Consider the following 18,732-nt stretch of genomic DNA (forward strand, 5'->3'; position numbering starts at 1 on the left):
TCAGAGGGCTGGAGCACCTCTCCTATGGAGACAGGCTGAGGGAGCTGTGCTTGTTCAGCCTGGAGAAGGCTGCAGGGCAGCCTCATTGTTGCCTTCCAGTACATAAAGGGAACCTATAAGCAGGAGGGGAGTCAACTCTTTATAAGGGTAGGTAATGGCAGGACAAGAGGAAATGGTTTTAAGTTGAGAGAGAGAAGATTTTAGTTGGATGTCAGGGGGAAGTTCTTTACCAAGAGAGTGTTGAGGTGCTGGAACAGCTGCCCAGGGAGGTTGTGGATGCCCCATCCCTGGAGGTGTTCAAGGCCAGGTTGGATGGGGCCCTGGGCAGCCTGGTCTAGTATTAGATATGGAGGCTGGTGGCCCTGCATGCAGCAGTGGGGTTGGAGCTTGATGATCCTTGAGGTCCCTAAGCCATTCTATGATGATTCTAAATTCCATCCAGATTTGCATTTTACTTAGTCTTGCCTTTTGGCAGAGGCAGCGTGCAAAAGGTGGTGTCTTCAGGAGTAACGAACACACCTCCACTATGAGGCAGCCTTTTCTATATTCTTCAAGATCAAGTCTTGCTATGGATGCCCAGAATCAGTCCTTGGCAAGCAGCAGCAGTTTTCATTTCAGTGAAGAATACTGGGGTGGCTTTTCTGATAAAAACTGATCATTTTTATCCTTGTCCTTGAGAAGGCAAAATTCAATTCTACAGGCATTTCTAGGAAGCCTTGAGCCTCCTTTGACTTCAATACAACTGTTTAGCACTGGCCTATGAAGACTGGAGAATTGTAGTCATCCTTCTGCCAAGTTGATTCAATGTTACAAATGAGGTGAGCTCAGTGTGGTGCTTTCAGAGGGGGTCCTGGTGGGTGAAGTTAGACAAGTGCCACTCTGACCTCCTGGAGGTTGGCAATGCAGGACGCTGGTGTGCATCAGCATAATGCCCAGGGAATGGGGAAGTTCAGCCCCACCATTCCTCTCCATAAGGTTTTAAGGACCTCAGCTTCATCCTGACACTCGGGCTGCATAAAACATGCCCATGGCTCCAAACACAGCAGTATGTGAGCACCTTGCTGTCTTTATAGTTTTTATCTTTACATACAGTACAGAACTGAGGAAGCATGACTGTCCATATTTTTCGAACAGGAAGTTGAAGCACATCGATAAGCAGAGAAAGACTATTTCAGAACAAGAAATTCCCAGTTACCAGGCTTTCCTCCAACTGTTTGATCTTTTCTTCCTTTCCAATTTACTTACCAGCTAGCTAGGCTCATAGCAAAGTTCTACACTGTGGCTACATTAGCAGCTCGCTAGGAATCCCATCTAGGATCTGGTATATTGCTGGGAGAACACCGCTTATACAACAGATTATATCTTTAGCTCCTGACAGCTTCCATGAATCTTAGCTCAACTTGACAGCAGCTTGATCTGACAGCATCAGAGAAGCACTGAAAGAAGCCAGAAACTAACAGGAGATTTGAGTATCTTTTGCCAACTGGCCATTTCACGAGTGCTTAACTCACCTGCCAGACCCTATTCTCAGTGGAATTCAGGCTTTTTCAGTTCAGACAGATCTCAGGGCATGGCCCTAAAGAGGAAGAAGGAAAAAACCCCAAGCTGCAGTTAAGCAAAAATTCCTTCTCTAATTAAACATCCCGTGATTTTAAATGAGGTGGGATAAAACTTCATTAGGTGCTAGTAGTTTGATAGCAGATGCTGAGAATGTTTAATGAGCAAGTGTGAGACAGTGAGATAAGAGGTAATGAACTAATTAACCTTTTGGTTTTGGTAGGATAACATTCAAGCAAACAAAAGTGAAAATCTATATAGGAAGTGCTTACCAGTCTCTCAGTGACTGCCAGCCAGTTCTTAATTTCAGATTACAATTATTAACTTCAGTCTCATGATGAGATAGCAGTTAGGAACCTACCATTTATGCTAATAAGGAGAGATGTCTTTTATTAAGGTTCAGAGTAAGTGGGGTCAGTTCAAAGAGGCGCTCAAGAAGGCTAGAAGTGAGCTGTGTCACACCTCTGAATCTTTATAATGCTGGCCCTTAAAATGCTCAACAGCCTTCTGGTCAGAGGATTCTCGTTTTAGGATGTCAGAAGTGGTACAACTTCAAAGTGATTCTGAAAACTGGCACCCCCTTCCATGTTGAATCCATCATTAATGGCTCTGGGAATTAAAAAACTTTTATGAAAATTCTTACTGGGTAAAATTTTTCTCAAAACAGAATTCAAGATGTTACGAACCTGAATTTGGTTTCCAACAAAGCAAGTTGGTTGTTTTTTTCCCTACACAGCTGTATGGAATTCTTGACCAAAACACTGAGAACACTGATGCAATCTGAAGATTTAACATGAATCTTTTTGGGAGAAAGAAAAGAGATTAATAGGAAATCTTTCATCTAAAAGGAACATCAGGAAATTTGACTGTACTTGTTCACTCAGTAGTAGAAAACCTTTAGCACTAACTTATAGGAGAGAAAATACTGAACTTTCTCAGGGTTTTGCAAAAAGGGAACAAAGGAGGTTTAAGCATTGCCTGGAATGGATGGAAGATGGGGGAGACAAGACTTTACATAGACAGTCTGACAGTGGTTATAAACATCTTCTCAAACCCAAGGTGCCTACAAAGGAGCATTTTAATCAATGGGCAGCAGTGTTGCTTCATCCCATGCCCAGAAATGCATTATCTGCCTTGGCTCTAAGAAACTGAAATGCTCAGTGTGTCCGCAGGCCAGAACAGAAGGAGCTTAGTAGACTCCAATATGTAAGTAGTGACAAGTAAAGAGTTTTCTGTGAGGTATTCATTCTCACAAAAGAAAGAAGAAAATTCATTTCAGTCATCTGTAAGCAGTTTGCAAACTCAGACTGAATGTCGTTCAAAGTTTTAAGTTACAAAACTGACACAGTTAGCACTGATGGTTCTACTGTCCCTCAGTTCTCCAACAGCCCTGTGTGAGCCTGCAGCTCAAATACTCCTCTTGTGCTTTCGGTTTCTCCTCATGCTTTTCTGTTTAGAAAAATTACTCAAAATCTGTGGGGGAGGAAATAGGTTCAGCATTTTTCACTGCCTGTGTTATTACCACGCTACAAAGCAATTATACTTTTTTCATTGTTGTTCAATAAATGTTTAATTTCTTCTCTTCAAGAAAGAAGGCAGTGTGATGACAGCTCCCTGGTAGCACTGTGTTTTTGTAGAGGTGACACAGTAGGTGTGGCTGCTCCCTGATGATGGATCTGAAAACTGCTGCAGTCATCAACCATCTTCACCCAGGAGCACAAGGCACAGCTGCACACTGCTGTGGCTCAACTCCCTGCTGACAGTAGCAACACAGCTGTCTTTTCCTAGGTCTTACATTTCGGTGATTTAGGTGGCATTCAACAAAGTAAAAATAAAGGAGGAATTGAAGTACAAAAGTTACTGCTAACAGATTTTAGTTAGGAATTCCTTTCATGCAAGTCTTCTGCGAAGCATGTATTTCTCTCTGGCTGCTTGTCGCTATCTAGATGCCAACATAACATCAGAGGCTTATTTTGCTTCATTTTTTCCTTGCTTTTTTTCTGTCATGGATGCTGTACGTGCTGACATCCCTTTGAAAGTAATTTAATGATGTTCCTCACAAAGTTTATACTGCCTTCAGAAAGCGTTGTGGAATTTCCATACATTTTCTTCCACATATTTTGTTGAACATCGGGTAAAAGTAAGATAATGTGAGAATCTGACTGCGTGTTCCCTAAGGTGATCAGTCTGATAGACTATTTAAAGTGAAAAGATAGACAAAAATCAGACAGGAAATGAAAGAATGAAGACAGTGCTAAATCCTGCAAAAAAAGAGTACAGAATGTTTTTGATAGCTCTACCTTCAAAAAGGAATGAAGGACCATTCAGATCTTTTTGATGCCAGTGACATCCCCTTCCTTAATCACACTACCATTAAATAATGTGATAATCAGTCTAGTAGCAGTTGCCATCTGCCATCACAGATCAGGACTACAGTTATAATTAAGTAGCACAGGGCAGCACCCCACTGACATCCTGCAGCACAAAAGGAACCTGACTTGCTTCTCATGAGCTGTGCTGCTTGTCCAGCACTACTGGACACCAAGTAGCCTCAAGTAGCTGCTATGAGAAAAAACACAGCAGTCCAAATTGCATTGTACAGCTACTGCCTTCGTTCTCTGATTAGTTTTCCCAGCACTTGAGAATACATTGTGAGGACCTTTTTCTCTGCCCCCTTATAGTAAGAAGCTGGTAGCAGCAGGAGCTGCCTTGTTTTGGCATTCTGCTTTTTTTTTTTCTAAAGTAAAACATTTACAAAATACTGTGAAGTGACGAAAGTGGGTGACATTCTAAAGAGCCTTTCAAGCCCGCCTGTCATTTTATGGGGAAGTCTTGCACAAGTGAGGAAAAATGATGTTAATGCAGTTTGCAGTAAAGCTTTTAAAGCTGTCCAAAAAACTCCGCGAGACATGAGCAATCCTGCAGAATGTCTCCTGCCCCCCACCCTTCCCCAGCTTCCCTCAGGCTTGTAGAAAAGGACAAAGCCTTTCAGACAGAATCTTTCCTCTGGTGATAGGCGAGTCAATCCGATAACAACAACAGTTCTGGAAGCCATCTGTTCTGGGGAGAAAAAGAGCTCTAAACCAGCTCTCAGCATGCAGCAAAGTTCTTACAGCTGAGGAGCAGTGATAGGATTTAGTACAGTGATCCAAATGGGAGCTACTTTGATCATCTATATACTTTTTCAAGACCAAAACATTTAAGATATCAGAAAGAAACACTAGGAAAGCAGAACAGTCCATCTTGTCTTCTGCGCAAAAGTTATCTTTGAGTCTGTACTCCTGAGATACTCGATTTCAGTGAGGTCTGAGTGGCAGCTTACTGTTCAGAATAACTCTTGGCTTTTTTGGATTAGTGTCCCAGAAAACATCTGTGGACTCCCCTGCAGGCAAACCTGGGAGGCTGTGCCATGCGCCCAGCTGCCTTGGCAGCGCAGCAGGCAGCTGAATCACTCTGCCAGCAGCACAACTGGATTTAAGGTCTGCTGTTCCCTTCAGCTGCACTGGTTTAACTGCTCAGTGATTGCTCTCCAGCACGGTTCTGTGATGTGTGCTGGTTGATAGTAGAGCTCCTTTCTGTTATTCCAAAAATAGTTCATCTGACTACGCTGTAGACTCAGGGCTTCAAAATAAATCCCCATGGCATATCATTAGCTTAAGCATCAGCAGCTCTCCAGCTTTAATACAGTCTTTTCCTGCTACTCAAAAGGGAATCTTTAAAACATCACTTATCTAAGGCTAGAGCCATTCATGTGTGGAAAGAGATCACACTGGGAGTAAAATGTGAGTCTAACTCAGGATTTAACAATGCAGAAATACATGCCATTTAGCTAATCGTCCCGAAACAAATTTCCCACAACATAATGAATTCTGAGTTGCTCTGCGCCTTAATGCAGCCAGTTAGACCTGTGCAGGGCAACAAACCTGTGTCCTGCAGTGAAGGCACACAGCAGCGGTGCCATCAGTGGAGCTGAGATGTAACAGATGGGACATCACGTCAGAGGAATTGGCATATTTGTCTGGGACAGCACACAGAGCCTTGAGAAAATGCTATGGAACTTTAAATGATAAGTTAGCATTAGTGGTGTTAACAGACAGAATGGTGTCTGACATGGAAGCAAATGATGAAAAGGGAGGAACTGATTCTGTGAAAGAATTGGCACCCACTGACATTTACTGACATTTGCTGAATGTTTATGGAGACCAAGCAGTGGATGGAGCACAGTGAGGCAATGGACAGTGTGTTTCTGCAAGGATGACTGTGACAGTGGGGCACCTCCACCAGTACAGATTTCTATGAGCACAGCATGCAGGCCCTTGTTCATGGCTGGTGACAGTGCATGGCTAATAGTGGTTGCTATGTTGAAAAAGGAGGTTTGGAGCTGATTATATGCTTTATGAGAGCTTTGTTGTGGTTACAACATATGCAGGTTACTGAGTGAGGCATCAAATTAATACTTGTGTGGCTAACAAGGAACAGATACTATTACAAATCAGTAACTACTTTGCCTGGCTGACATCTTCAGCAATGCCTTCAGCATGCTATTTCATGCATCATAATATATTCCTTATACTAACAGGTTAGAGCCTTGTTTCCCCAGGATGCCATTTAAATGGTGCTTGAGATAATATTCAGCACAATACCAAACTGATGGGAGGGTGACCGAGGGATGAGTAGTTGCTGGTACCTCTAGAGAAATGAGGTCATCAACTTTTTCCTGTGGTTGCGAAATGAAGAATTAATCTTCTTAATTAACTGCAGCGTTTAAAATGCCTGTTCTGTCCCTTGAGCTTGCATCAGATAGTTATAAGAGGCAAGGGGGAAGGCCATGTGAACACGGTAGCTTCCAGGTACAATAATAACACTCTGCCCTGCAAATCCTTTCTTGTATAGCTGTGGTGCAGCACTTCCTTGTATCCTTACGCTAAAATCGGTGGTGCTACAGATGCCTGTTAAGGAGCCACTGGACGTGGCCTCAACACACATCCCTCAGCTTAGTCACTGTTTGTTATCCAATGCAGTTTCTATGATCAGGGCTGCTTCTAAGCAAAGGTGGAACAAGCAACCTTTGCTATAATCTGTTTTGCCTTTTGAGATACATTATTAAAGAAGGAGCCCCAGGGAAGAACCTGGCAGAAGGATACCCTCCGGTAACAACTTGAATGGCAGCAGTAATACAAAGTACATTAAAAGTACCTGTGAAAACTTCCTATGCAGTGAGGTAGAAGCAGTAATTCACTTTGTTTTAAAAGGTACCTTAGCACAAATATTTCATGACAGTCGTATATATTTGCTAGCATTATCCATATGATACTAAGCTGGTTTATTTTCTTCTCTCCAGGATGAAAAGAATCAAGTATTAACAACCAACATCTGGCTACAAATGGTGAGTTCTGAGGAACAAAGCATGTTTATTCCTGCTTTCTTTGCATTTAATCTGGTGCAAGTATAAATTTTCGGAAGCTTCCAAGCTTCTGTTCTGTGTCTCGCAACACAGCGCACAAAGCTAAGGTGAATGGCAGTCTGCAGGGCTGAGATGTAGAGCTTGATGATGGTTCAGACATTTCTGAAAACGTTATAAGAAACTGAGTCACCACAGCTGGGTGTGTTACAAACTCACCTTAGCGGATTTAAGCCATTCTAGATTTAATCATCATAAGATACCCAGAGTTCCAGGAACTCTGGCAAGTTCCTTATCACCCATTTCAACAAATCTATTCCATTGTGGTAAATCATTTATTTGTGAAGAAGAACTATCCATGTATGAAACGCATTTCAGCTGTTGTGATCAGAACTCTGAAAATCACCTGGCAGTTCAGGAGGAAATATATTCCAAAGAGATGGATTATTTCATGCTACCTGCTGCTGTTGTCCTAACTGAATGCCTCTGCTGTCCTGTTTGCTTTGCTTTCAATCTGTCTCCATAAGAAACCGCAGGAAGATTTTAATTAAAATGGATATGCTGTTCTCGTGTTGCTCAAAATACTGTTTTCTAAACATAAATTATCATCTTATTTTCACTGTGAGAATGAGGATTTTTAATGATATTGCTCCAAATTCCGTTTCCCAGTTGTATGACAAACGTGTATTTGAACATACTTTCAATTTCCTAACATTCAGCTGTGAGCACTGTATTTGTCATTGTTTCCCAGGTTATTTTGCATACATATGGTGTTTGTTTTTCAAGCAGTAGCTTTGTTTTACCTTTTGTTGCAGTGTTTAGTTTCTGCAGTTGTCAGAGGCTTTTCAGACTTAACATACCTCAATTACTGCCACAGACAGCACAGCCCAGAACTTTGCCCCCTATTAACTCATGGCTGACATCACTGGGAAGGAATGTTGATCACTTTTTTATCAATGGAACAGTCAAGATCTCTGTAAAAGTATTTGGATTTCTTCTTTCTTTAAGATTAATTAACTAGAGAGTTGCTCCTAAGCAAAGGAGCCTACACAGGTTTATTCTGATGGGATCAGTTACAGTTTTGGAATTGGTTTAATTCAGATATAGAATTAACAAGGTGCCTATTACCACACTGACTACTGGGCTCCTAACCACAATTTCTGCCATAAATCTGTGTCTCATAAAAATGAGATACAGTATGGTGTGTTTTTTTCCATGCTGCAGAGGCCAGGATGAGAACTGCCATTTTATTCCCATCTTACAGAAACAGAACTGTATGGGCTAAGTAAAGCTTTACAGAAGAGTTTCATTTTCCAAGACAAGCACTCTGCTTCAGCAGAAACTTTACATCTTTCTCTTTCTTTAATCAGTTTGTTCAGTCTAAATGTATTATCTTTCCTTTGACTGTAACACTTTTATGGAGGATCTCTCCCGCTCAGTGGTGGGCCTAAGAAAGAAATGAAAGACTAGTTGGATGACCTAGAAAGAATAGTGTGGCTATTCCATTTGTTCACAAAGAAGAGTTGACTTGAAAGAGGCATTCGCTTTGTGCTATTTTAGAGGCTTATTTTACAGAAAGATTAAAACTGTCAAATATAATGTGTTTTTGGCTTTGAGTTGTAACAAAAACAGTTGCTGTAATTACTTACCAGGAAAAAAAAGTGACAATTCATATTCAAGAAGCTATCAATTATTTTCCTTCTCTTCTATCTTATGGTGTCCTTATCCTTTCTGAGACTTTTTTTTTTTCCCCCAAGGAAATTCTCTTTTTTAAAAAATGTGTGTTTGCTGTATTTCTTCTGACTTAATCACCTTAGTACGCACTGTTTGAGCAGCATGTTATGGTCACAATGAGCAGATTGTATGATGTAGCCACTCATCATGACCTGTGTAAACATAAGTTTGCTGTCACCCTCTGGACTACCTTTACAGAATTCCAGATACAGTAATTGCTAATAGTTGTTATAATCAGAAATTACTGGATACATTGGCATTAGTGTAACACAGATAAGATGGCAATCAACCTGAGTGGGAGGCCAGCAAGCTGACCAGCTCTTCCATGGCCCCACTGCCCCAGCCAAGGGCCTACTAGTCAGAAAGGGATTTGTTCTGACAGCTACTGAAAAAGAGTAACCCAAAGCCTATGGGAACCCACAGATTTAAACAGAACAGCTCAAAACACACTTCAAATGGTTTATGTACTGGACTTAGTAAAATAAATAAATGAAAGCATTATGAGGATCTTGATATTTCTAAATTCTACACAAGATGAGGTGGCAAATAGTTTGGTATAAAATAATATATGGTAAAAGTGGGGGTAAAAATCCTGAAAAAATAGATGAGAAGCCATTGATCAGCCCATAGAAGCTGTGTACAGATGAGCATAAACAAGAATCATAGTTTGCAATTAATGAAAATAAGAAGTTAAGAGCAGAGATGCTGTGATTGAGGATCTCTGTAAAAAACTACCATCTGGAGAGCAAAAGAAAGAAAAGCAATTCACAACGCTGGTCATTTGTCCAGGTGACAAGGAGCTAAAAACTGTTACTAAAAAATGAGAAATACATGGAAGCACATGCCAAGAAACCCAGATTTAAACCCTACTGAATTGACAATCAATGCCTATATTGATAGCCATACTACCACCAGGGCAGCAGCCTGCAGTGCAGGAAGTGCCAGTGGGAAGGGAGCTTCTGCAGCAGCTGCTGGGCACTGCTAACTTCAGGCTACAGGAGCTGCTAGTATTAACTATTCAACCATTTCAATTGCTTTTCCCTATCAGCAGTCTGTTGGCTGCTCTACCACACATCTGTAATCAAGTTACTACAATCTAAGAATTTACAAACACAGAAAACAAAGTTGTCTCTGAAGAAAAACTGTAATTGAAGTTAAGTATGAATTATAAAACAAAACCTGTTGTGTCCCAGTTTGCTACCTGAGACAGCATGAACAATAAAATAGAGGCATCTCAAATCTTCTTTTATAGGCTGTTACTTATGCATTGCAGTGTGAATTGAAAATGAGATTATCATGTTTTTGAGTGACGTTTTGGTGGTCTATTCACCCTTTCCAAGTTTTTCATTGTCTGAATCTAAATATTAACCCGAACAAGAAAACATGTATTGTTTCAGGCTATATTGTCTGGAGAGCTACAGTAAAGCAACAAATAAACTGATCTAACTTACTTTCTGTCTATATGTCTTAGTACTGGACAGATCATTACTTACAGTGGAATGTATCTGAATACCCTGGAGTGAAGAACGTCCGTTTTCCTGATGGACTGATTTGGAAGCCAGATATTCTTCTCTATAACAGGTGGAAATACTTTTATTTTCCTGTGGGGAAGAAGAGAAGATAAGAGAAATTATGTAGCCATCTAAGCAAAATGACTAGGTTCTGAGCATTCGGAACACTAGAAAATAACCACTCTCTTGTTTACACAATGGGAAGACATATTTGCAAGTACTGAGTAAATAACAACACCTTCCCTACCACCAATTTTCATTAGAATCTGGGTGATGATTAGAAAACTAAACTTTTCTGGCTATGTTTAGTAACACAGATAGTGATATTCTTCCCTTGAGTTGTTTTTTTGGTCTAAATGTTTAACAGTGAATTCAAATCTGACTTGTGACTGCTTGCCTAATTTCACAAGAAGCAAGATAGGTAAATGCCTGTAAGAATGTTTGCATTTTTGCACATTTTTCAAGCATTATAACAGTCTGCTCAGAGAGATGGTAGAGTCACTGTGCAGGAGGTGTTAAAGAAGGGTGTAGTTGTGGCACTGAGGAACATGGTTTAGTGGGTATGGTGGTGATGGGTTGGGCTTGAACTTAGAGGTCTTTTCCAACCTTAACAATTTGATGGTTCTACATCCACTTTTAGAGTCATTCCATATTCCTACTACAAAAATAGCTAGAGTTTAAGCTGCTCTTCAAACTATCTGTTCTTTGTTGGACTTATTTTAGGGGCAGATTGCCTGCTGAAGAAACATTTGGCTGCATACATTTGTGGAATGTATTGGGTTAAAAAGATGACATATTACTACTTTTTAGAAAGAAAAAACATGAGATTCTATAATAAAGTATTTTCTTTGGTAGTGTATGTAAAAGAGAGTAAGTATAAACAGATTGCACTTAGCATCTGTGCAACCGTGGCCAAAGAATAAGCAAAAAATACTGAGCTTTTGTTTTGTAGGAAGCAAGGAAGTATGTGAACATCTCAATATCAGTGTATAAGCAGTATCATGTTTTCAGCTAGGTTTTCTATACAGTGGACTTGTAAAGAATTGTACTACTCACTACTTCATTGTACTTTATACTTTATATAAAACTTTTTACTTCCCTTCCCATCAGAACTGCCCCGCTAAAGCAAGCGGAAGATGTCTGTTCTTTAACAAGTTGTCCTTTCCTGCTGTTATGATATGCCCACGTGCAGCTCCCCAGATACTGGAAAGACCATCTGCTTTGTACATGTTGCACTGGTTCTTTTGTGGAAGACATGGCACTTGGTGCCTGTGCAGGTGACAGGAACCTTTTGTCTTCCTCTGTGTCTCTGCCATGTGCCCAGAAGACAGCCTTATGCTCAGCATCACCCCAATTCTGCACGGCAGGAGCTGCTTTTTGTTGCAGCAACACCCATACAGTAGCAGGACTGGCCTGTCAGCTGCACCTGTGCTGTCCCTCTGCCACTTACTGATCACCTTTGTGATTAATGTCACCTTCACAGCTGTTGTGAATTGCAATGCTGTGACAACAGCTCACAATGACAGCGTTTGACAGCACCTTTCTCCCCAGGGCCTACATGACTGCTCTGCTTACAGCATGCTTCTGTGCCTCTCCCAAAGGTACAATTACCACTAAGTGATTTGAGGGGAGCTCTACTCCAGCTCCCCACACTGTAAGCGCCTGTCAGAATCACTTCTTGTTTCTGGTTCAAGCACTGCAATTAGTGCTTCAGTTGTCCATATGCCAGATGAAAAATGCTCTGTACATAAACAGTACACATGCTGTTTATACCTGGACAGGTATATTTGCAACACTATCTTGCTTAATGTATTTTTCACTGCTAATTTATTATTTTGAGTATCCTTTCCTACCTACCTTGAGTTCATAAACAACAGCACTCTTGGGAAAGTCCCACACATCCGTCCTTTTCTTTCTCAGTAACGCACTGGGTGTGCCATACAGTTGGTACTCTACTACAGCAGACTAGAGGTTTCCAAAGGAAGGCATCACACATACCACCTATCTGAGGGGCTTTCAGTGCATCTGACAATTTATGCTTCAACATTTAAGTACATGTATCCAAAATCAAAGTATGATTTTAGCAATTTTCAACTACGTTTCATAATATTCATGCAATCATGATAATTGTAGCTGAAGCACATTACACAATGAGAAGGATAACTTAACACCTGGAAAACCAGCAGCTATATTGCCTTGTAGTACCTGCCTATTGTAAAGAGACCAGGCCCAGTTCACCTATGGGTTTTTGGAGTGAAATGAATCCTCACCTAAGTACAGATGATTGCAGGACCGGCTGCATTAGCGCCGTGTCTGGCCTTCTTCCACTTTGCTAGTTTTACCATGTTTATTAGAAGCACTTATTTCTGGTGGTTTTATTTTTCAAGTCACCACACAGCGCTGATGAGTTCGTGGAATAATGAAAATTCTGGTAGCTGTGTCTCGGTTTCATTTTTCCTCTTTTATAAGCCTGAGATTCTCCTGATAAGTCCCAGTGGAATTCTATCTGCTAAGTGTAGCTGTGTCATCTCAATGTCTTGCAGTCTATAACTTTTTTCTAGTGGCTATACTTGGAAAAGAAATGTCGCAGAGATAATTTTCTATCATTATATTAAAGTACAAAGTCTCATCAAGCAAAGGCTTTCCTTCTTAGCTTAATCCCAGCTGAAGCACTGCATTTCAGAAAACAACCAGAAGCTCAGCGTAGAAAACCATATGCTCCTTTTCCTGAAGAAAAAATATTTTCAGGATACTGAAATACTGAGACTAAGTATCTCTCGCTGTTCTTTTAAGAATATTTCTTACTAAAACCCAAACTTGTTAGGGTTCCTTCCTAAGGAAACAAGACTTACGCAACTGGAGTGTATGTATGCACGCACACCTGCTTGTGTATGACGTGCATTTGTGTGTATGGAGCTGTGGGCCCACTGCCCTCCTGCTCCCACCATCCCTGAGAGGTAGATATCTTATCTTCCTTCTCTGTCACACAAAGGAAAGCCCAAGAAGGAGCTGCTGTTAAATGTAGATTACAAGAGAACAGATTTCCCTGTACAATTGCTTGAGAAGTTTTTAAAAAGTGCTTACTATCCAAGCAGAAATCAATAGAGCCATGGAACTGTAGCAAATCCCACAGGGTAAATGAGCAGAGGGAATGAGGTGATTCACACCCGCTTAAACGTTAATCAGGAACAGGTCCAATAGTACTAGGGCACTTACCCTGTGGCTACAGAAAACTGGTGCCAGGAGTAGAGCTGACAAGTTTTATTCTGGGGAGAAAGAATCCTTTTATGAAGAAGAAATATCTTCTCAGATATTTTGAGCCTCAGACCATATAACCCACTTTGTTTCTTCCCTGTTCTAGTGCTGATGAAAGATTTGACGCTACATTTCACACTAATGTTTTAGTCAATTCTTCGGGACACTGCCAATATCTGCCACCAGGTAGGCTGTTTCCATGTCATGAATTCTGATTACAAAGACTGCTTATATATGGTGTGCTTTCAAATTTGACAGAAATTCATTGGTATTTTACTTATCTCGCTAGCCATCATCTGCTAGATTTAAAACTAGAAGCATTCTGAATGTGGTTAATGCTTTTGTATGAAAACCAGCACAGAAGGTTTCTTATTGCTGTCATTTAAATTACTCTGTCATAATGTGCTATTAGAGAAGTGTGGAAGTATAAAAGAAGATAAAAAATAAAAGCTCTTAATGTAAAAGTTACTGTTTATTAAATCAAAGATAATGTCTCAATAAAGGTATATTTCATTAATGTAGCTGTTTCTCCTATTAGCACACTACCTTTATAATGAGATGCTTAGAAACATGGTATGGGACGTATCATCTATTTGAAATGACTCATCGAATACTTCTTCAAACCAGTTTTGAATCTGGAAGGAACAGAGTCTGTGTTTGGTCCTTTGATATCAGGGCTGTATCACTGAGTCTCTGCGTGTGTTTCAGTGGAGATCTGTTCCTGTTCTCCAACTCAACTGCAATTCTCAGAATGAACTCTGCCCAGAATCAGAATTTCAGATACTACGGCAATAGAGCCAAGTGCTTTACAAGCAAATAAAATCTGAGATCTCCACAGGACGTCAGGGTTCACCTGCTCTCATGCAAGGTGTTCCATTTGATGGAGGCTTTTCAGTTCCATTCTCAAAACTGCTAAATGACAGAGCCTGATTCAACAAGTGGAAAACAGGATGCTAGCCTTCCTGAGTGAACCAAGATCATGTAAATCTAATGAGACAGCAAATACTCTTTCAAGATTTCTTACTTTATCCAGTATCAGAAATAAGAGAAACAGTCTGCATACTCTGCCTCATTTCTTTCTAACACACAGTATCTAGGAAACTGCAGCTCTTCTCTCTCTGAATCTTTTCCTACTACGTGCCTATATGTAGTTCAAAACTAGTTTATAACATCAACGCATTAATAGTGCAGGTCTTTCCCTTTTCTGTAGCTGACTTTTGCTCTTCACATCTTGAGACACATCTGAGATTAAATATGCTTTACAAGTAAATGCCAAAAGATGCAATGTAGAACAAGATCAGGTTACAAAAGAGACATGAAATTACGTGGAATGAGCATTTAAATTTAGTGTTCTTGTTTTAAATCCAATCTAGGCATATTTAAAAGCTCATGCTACATAGACGTGCGTTGGTTTCCATTTGATGTTCAGAAGTGTAACCTGAAGTTTGGCTCTTGGACATATGGAGGCTGGTCCTTAGACTTACAAATGCAAGAAGCAGATATATCTGGCTATATCTCAAATGGAGAGTGGGATTTAGTAGGTAAGCCCTTCATTATTTGTTTACACTCCAAACTTGCAGCTTTGTCAGCACTTCACTGCTGAAATGGGTAGAATAACAACTGGGAAATGAAGACAGAAATTAAATTAATAAATGACCATGCTGACGGTGTTTAAAGCTGTAAGAATGGACTTAAGATGAGAATCAACATTAAAAAGTGAGCTTGAATTCAGTATACATTTTTATCTAATTTTCCATTATTACTTGATAAAAATTGGCTTAATTTAGAATTAAATTTGAAGAAGCAGCCTTACCCATAGCAAGGCTTACAAAGCTATATTTATCTATCTCCAAAATAATCACTCCATAGTATTGCGCCTATTAACGTTAATGTTGTGTGTTCTCCCTTTTCACTTTTACGCAGGAATTCCTGGGAAGAGAACTGAGAGCTTTTACGAGTGCTGTAAAGAACCATACCCAGATATAACATTCACAGTAACTATGAGACGCAGGACTCTATATTATGGACTCAACCTTCTTATTCCCTGTGTACTGATATCGGCACTTGCCTTATTAGTCTTTCTGCTTCCAGCAGACTCAGGAGAAAAGATCTCACTAGGTGAATATTACCAGATGAAGAAAGTCGTCCTTATAAAATTTCTTTTTGAACAATCTTAGGAAACAAGGAGGAACAGTTTATGTGCCCTATTCTCACTCCTAAACTGTTTTTACTGTGTGTGATCCTGAAGAACAGGTGTCACTGTTTAATCTTTGCTGCAAGCTTTAGCTGTAAAAGGTAGAAATTCCCACCACTCAACCAGAAGCACGGTGATTCCTAACCATCATCCTTCAGAAGAAGAGTTTCATTTTGTGATGTTTAATTGCTGAAGGAAAAACTCCACATTCACTGATTAAAGCTTAAGCTTACAAATCTGCATTTCAGCACCTCAACATGGCATTCTTAATGGTTCCTTTTAATAGAGAGTCATGTTAAGAGCCTAGGATTACTTTTTGCCTGCTCAGAAAGACTGATTCCATTTAACTGCTACATTCTATTTTTAATAGCAATTTAAAACTAAATTATTGGCTTGTGAAAGAAGTCTGATGAGTTTAGATACTTGATCCTTAAGACAGTGGTTAGATATGTAATGAAACATTTTGCCTCATTCAACACTGAAAACACACTGGCTTCTACTAAGTGAATGCAGCTGCTAAATGTTGGAACAGAGTTGACATCTCTCCAGAAAGCAGTTAAAATGAGTAGTAGCCTCCCAAGCCAAGAACTCCCTCCATGTTTTTTTAAGATAAATTCTTCATTCCAAAATCCTTTTCCACCTGACAGTGGTTCCCTGTTGTTTCAGATGACTCCTGAGAAAAGAACAGGGCCCTGTTCTGAGAGGTGGGGGCTAATGAAAATCAGCTGTCCCGCCTTGCACCCAGCTGCACGCAAAGCCCAGCCACCAGTACTGAGAAACGTCCAAGCCTGTCCAATACAACAGAGCAAATTTATTTTTCAGCAGTCTTATGTAGTACACTACCTGGAGCTTCCGCACCAATTAATCAAGTCTCATAAGCTCAAATACCACAAATCACATCATGTTTCAAAAGCAAATGAGGAACGAGAAGTACTTTGATTCACCTCAGCTAATTAGCAAATAGGGATAAAAGCTGAACAGTTACAAGGATCTAAATTTATATACACTCATGCAAGTTCTGAACACTGAAAGTACATCAGAACCCTCCTAGTCAGAGTGGTGTCCTGGGCCAGCACTGGCACCAGCTTGGTTGCCCTGCTACCCTGACCCTGTGGCTGCCAGAGCAGGGCAGGAGCACCAGGGCTGCTGGCCATGGGCATGGTGGGAATACAGCTGCCTGGCAGAGCACATTGTCTCTTGTTCACTCACTGCCTTATAATTACAAGCTACTGACCTGCTCTCATACTTCACGTTTATTTTTCAGGTATAACAGTTTTATTGTCTCTCACTGTCTTCATGTTACTCGTGGCTGAAATTATGCCAGCAACATCTGATTCCGTGCCCTTAATAGGTAAGCTAACTGCAGCTTTTATTCACTTTTAATTTTTGTCAAATGAGAAGCAGTGACTTTGCATAAAAGCCAGCAGTAAAGCAAATTACATGTAGAATGGCCTGCTGTAACTGATATAGAAAGCAACGCTCAGGATTGACTCTGCGTGTGTGTGCAGCAGTGACTTCCTTAGGGACAGAAGGTGCCTGGCCCCTCTGCGTGGGGAGCAAGGCAGAGATGCAGTGCAGGAAGGAACACCACCAGCAGCAAAAGCAGCACAGCTAGAGCTTATAGAGAACCTCAGAGACTGGGAGAGGGGATGGGATACTGAGAATGGCTGCAGGGCTGCAGCAGGGCATTGGCAGCCCTCCATCAGGACTCCCAAGAGGCCTGCATTTCCTCAGTGTCCAGGAGTCAGTTTCCCATAGACCTGCAGCCAAGACACTGCTGGTGAGACATGAGGAACATGGAGCTGGGCATAATGAAATCTTTGTAGTGCAATTGCTCAAAGAGAAGCAGAAACTTTTGAAAAGAAATACAACCCATCTCTGAGCTACTGATGGGGAAAAAAAGAAAAAAAGAAAAAAAAAAGAAAAAAAAAAAAAGAAGAGGACCACTTCCTCAGGTTGCTTAGGAAAGGCAGGTGCTCGCTTCCACCAAGACTGGTAGTGAAGGCCGCCTTCCCTCTCAGAACAACAGAAATCTTTCACCAGTACTTGATATCACACATACAGCACTACGCTGGAAAAAATAACGTCATGCTACACTTACATGTACATAAACTGCTGATAATAGATATAAAACAACATCTCCCAAAGCATACCGCTATAATTAACTGTTTATTTTGCAGCTCAGTATTTTGCCAGCACCATGATCATCGTTGGCCTCTCTGTTGTTGTCACTGTTATTGTTCTACAATATCATCATCATGATCCAGATGGGGGAAAAATGCCTAAATGGGTAAGGTTTGATTTTAATGTTCTATCCATTGCATAAGTGCCCAGATCAGAGATGGGACAGTAGCTAGTGACTCATTTTTACTACTTATGGCTAAATAAAAATCTATCCATGCTAAACATCTTTTTTTGAAAGGCAGTTTTACTAGAAATGATGTGTCTAGATACCCTTCTTCTGAGAGAGTGAGAGAATATGAATTTATTCATTTGCTTCTATATCCAAGTCTTCTTTATGACAGCTAGAAGCACCTCAGCATTTTGCTGGACCCTAAGCGCATAAATGAATATGATTTTCAAATAAGCTGCATATGTCAGAAGTGAAATAGGTAGAAGGAAAGAGCAGGGTGCTGGTGGAGATTACAAAAGGTGCAGCCACTGCAAATTAGCTGATGCGCTTACAGAGCCATCGGTTGCCTACAGCACTCTTGTTAAATGTGGCTGCTGAAGTGAAAGTTGCTCTGAAAATTCTAATCTTCACATCTGTAGTTGAGAGCATCTGTAAAGCACAGAGAAAACCTGAGGTGCTTTTCTAAGAGCAATACCCAGATCCATGGGGTACAGTTGGACTTAGTGATCTCAGAGACCTTTTCCAGCTCTAATGATTCTATGATTTTATTTAGAGACATCATTCTATAAGTAGTTGTTTTTATGGAGAACATCATTCTCCATCTTGGAGTTAGTAATTATTGATGACTATCAGCTAACCATCAAGTCTTACTGCCCAGCACCTCACAGCAGCCTGAAGCCTTAGTGAAGGTGAAAAGAAAAATCTCTCTAGAACTTCCAGTTATTAT

General features: G+C 40.6%; 1 protein-coding gene across 1 annotated transcript in view; it reads left to right on the forward strand.

The window, feature by feature from the left end:
* LOC140256923 (neuronal acetylcholine receptor subunit alpha-7) overlaps positions 1–18,732 on the forward strand; it is a 37,527-nt gene that overhangs the window by 13,574 nt on the left and 5,221 nt on the right. The window contains exons 3-9 of the mRNA XM_072345819.1: positions 6,899–6,943; positions 10,164–10,273; positions 13,565–13,644; positions 14,832–14,999; positions 15,382–15,576; positions 16,917–17,003; positions 17,833–17,942. Coding sequence (XP_072201920.1) covers positions 6,899–6,943; positions 10,164–10,273; positions 13,565–13,644; positions 14,832–14,999; positions 15,382–15,576; positions 16,917–17,003; positions 17,833–17,942 — 795 coding nt within the window. The remainder of the gene's footprint in view (positions 1–6,898; positions 6,944–10,163; positions 10,274–13,564; positions 13,645–14,831; positions 15,000–15,381; positions 15,577–16,916; positions 17,004–17,832; positions 17,943–18,732) is intronic.

Source organism: Excalfactoria chinensis, chromosome 10, assembly GCF_039878825.1.
Source record: "Excalfactoria chinensis isolate bCotChi1 chromosome 10, bCotChi1.hap2, whole genome shotgun sequence".
Classification (NCBI taxonomy): domain Eukaryota; kingdom Metazoa; phylum Chordata; class Aves; order Galliformes; family Phasianidae; genus Excalfactoria; species Excalfactoria chinensis.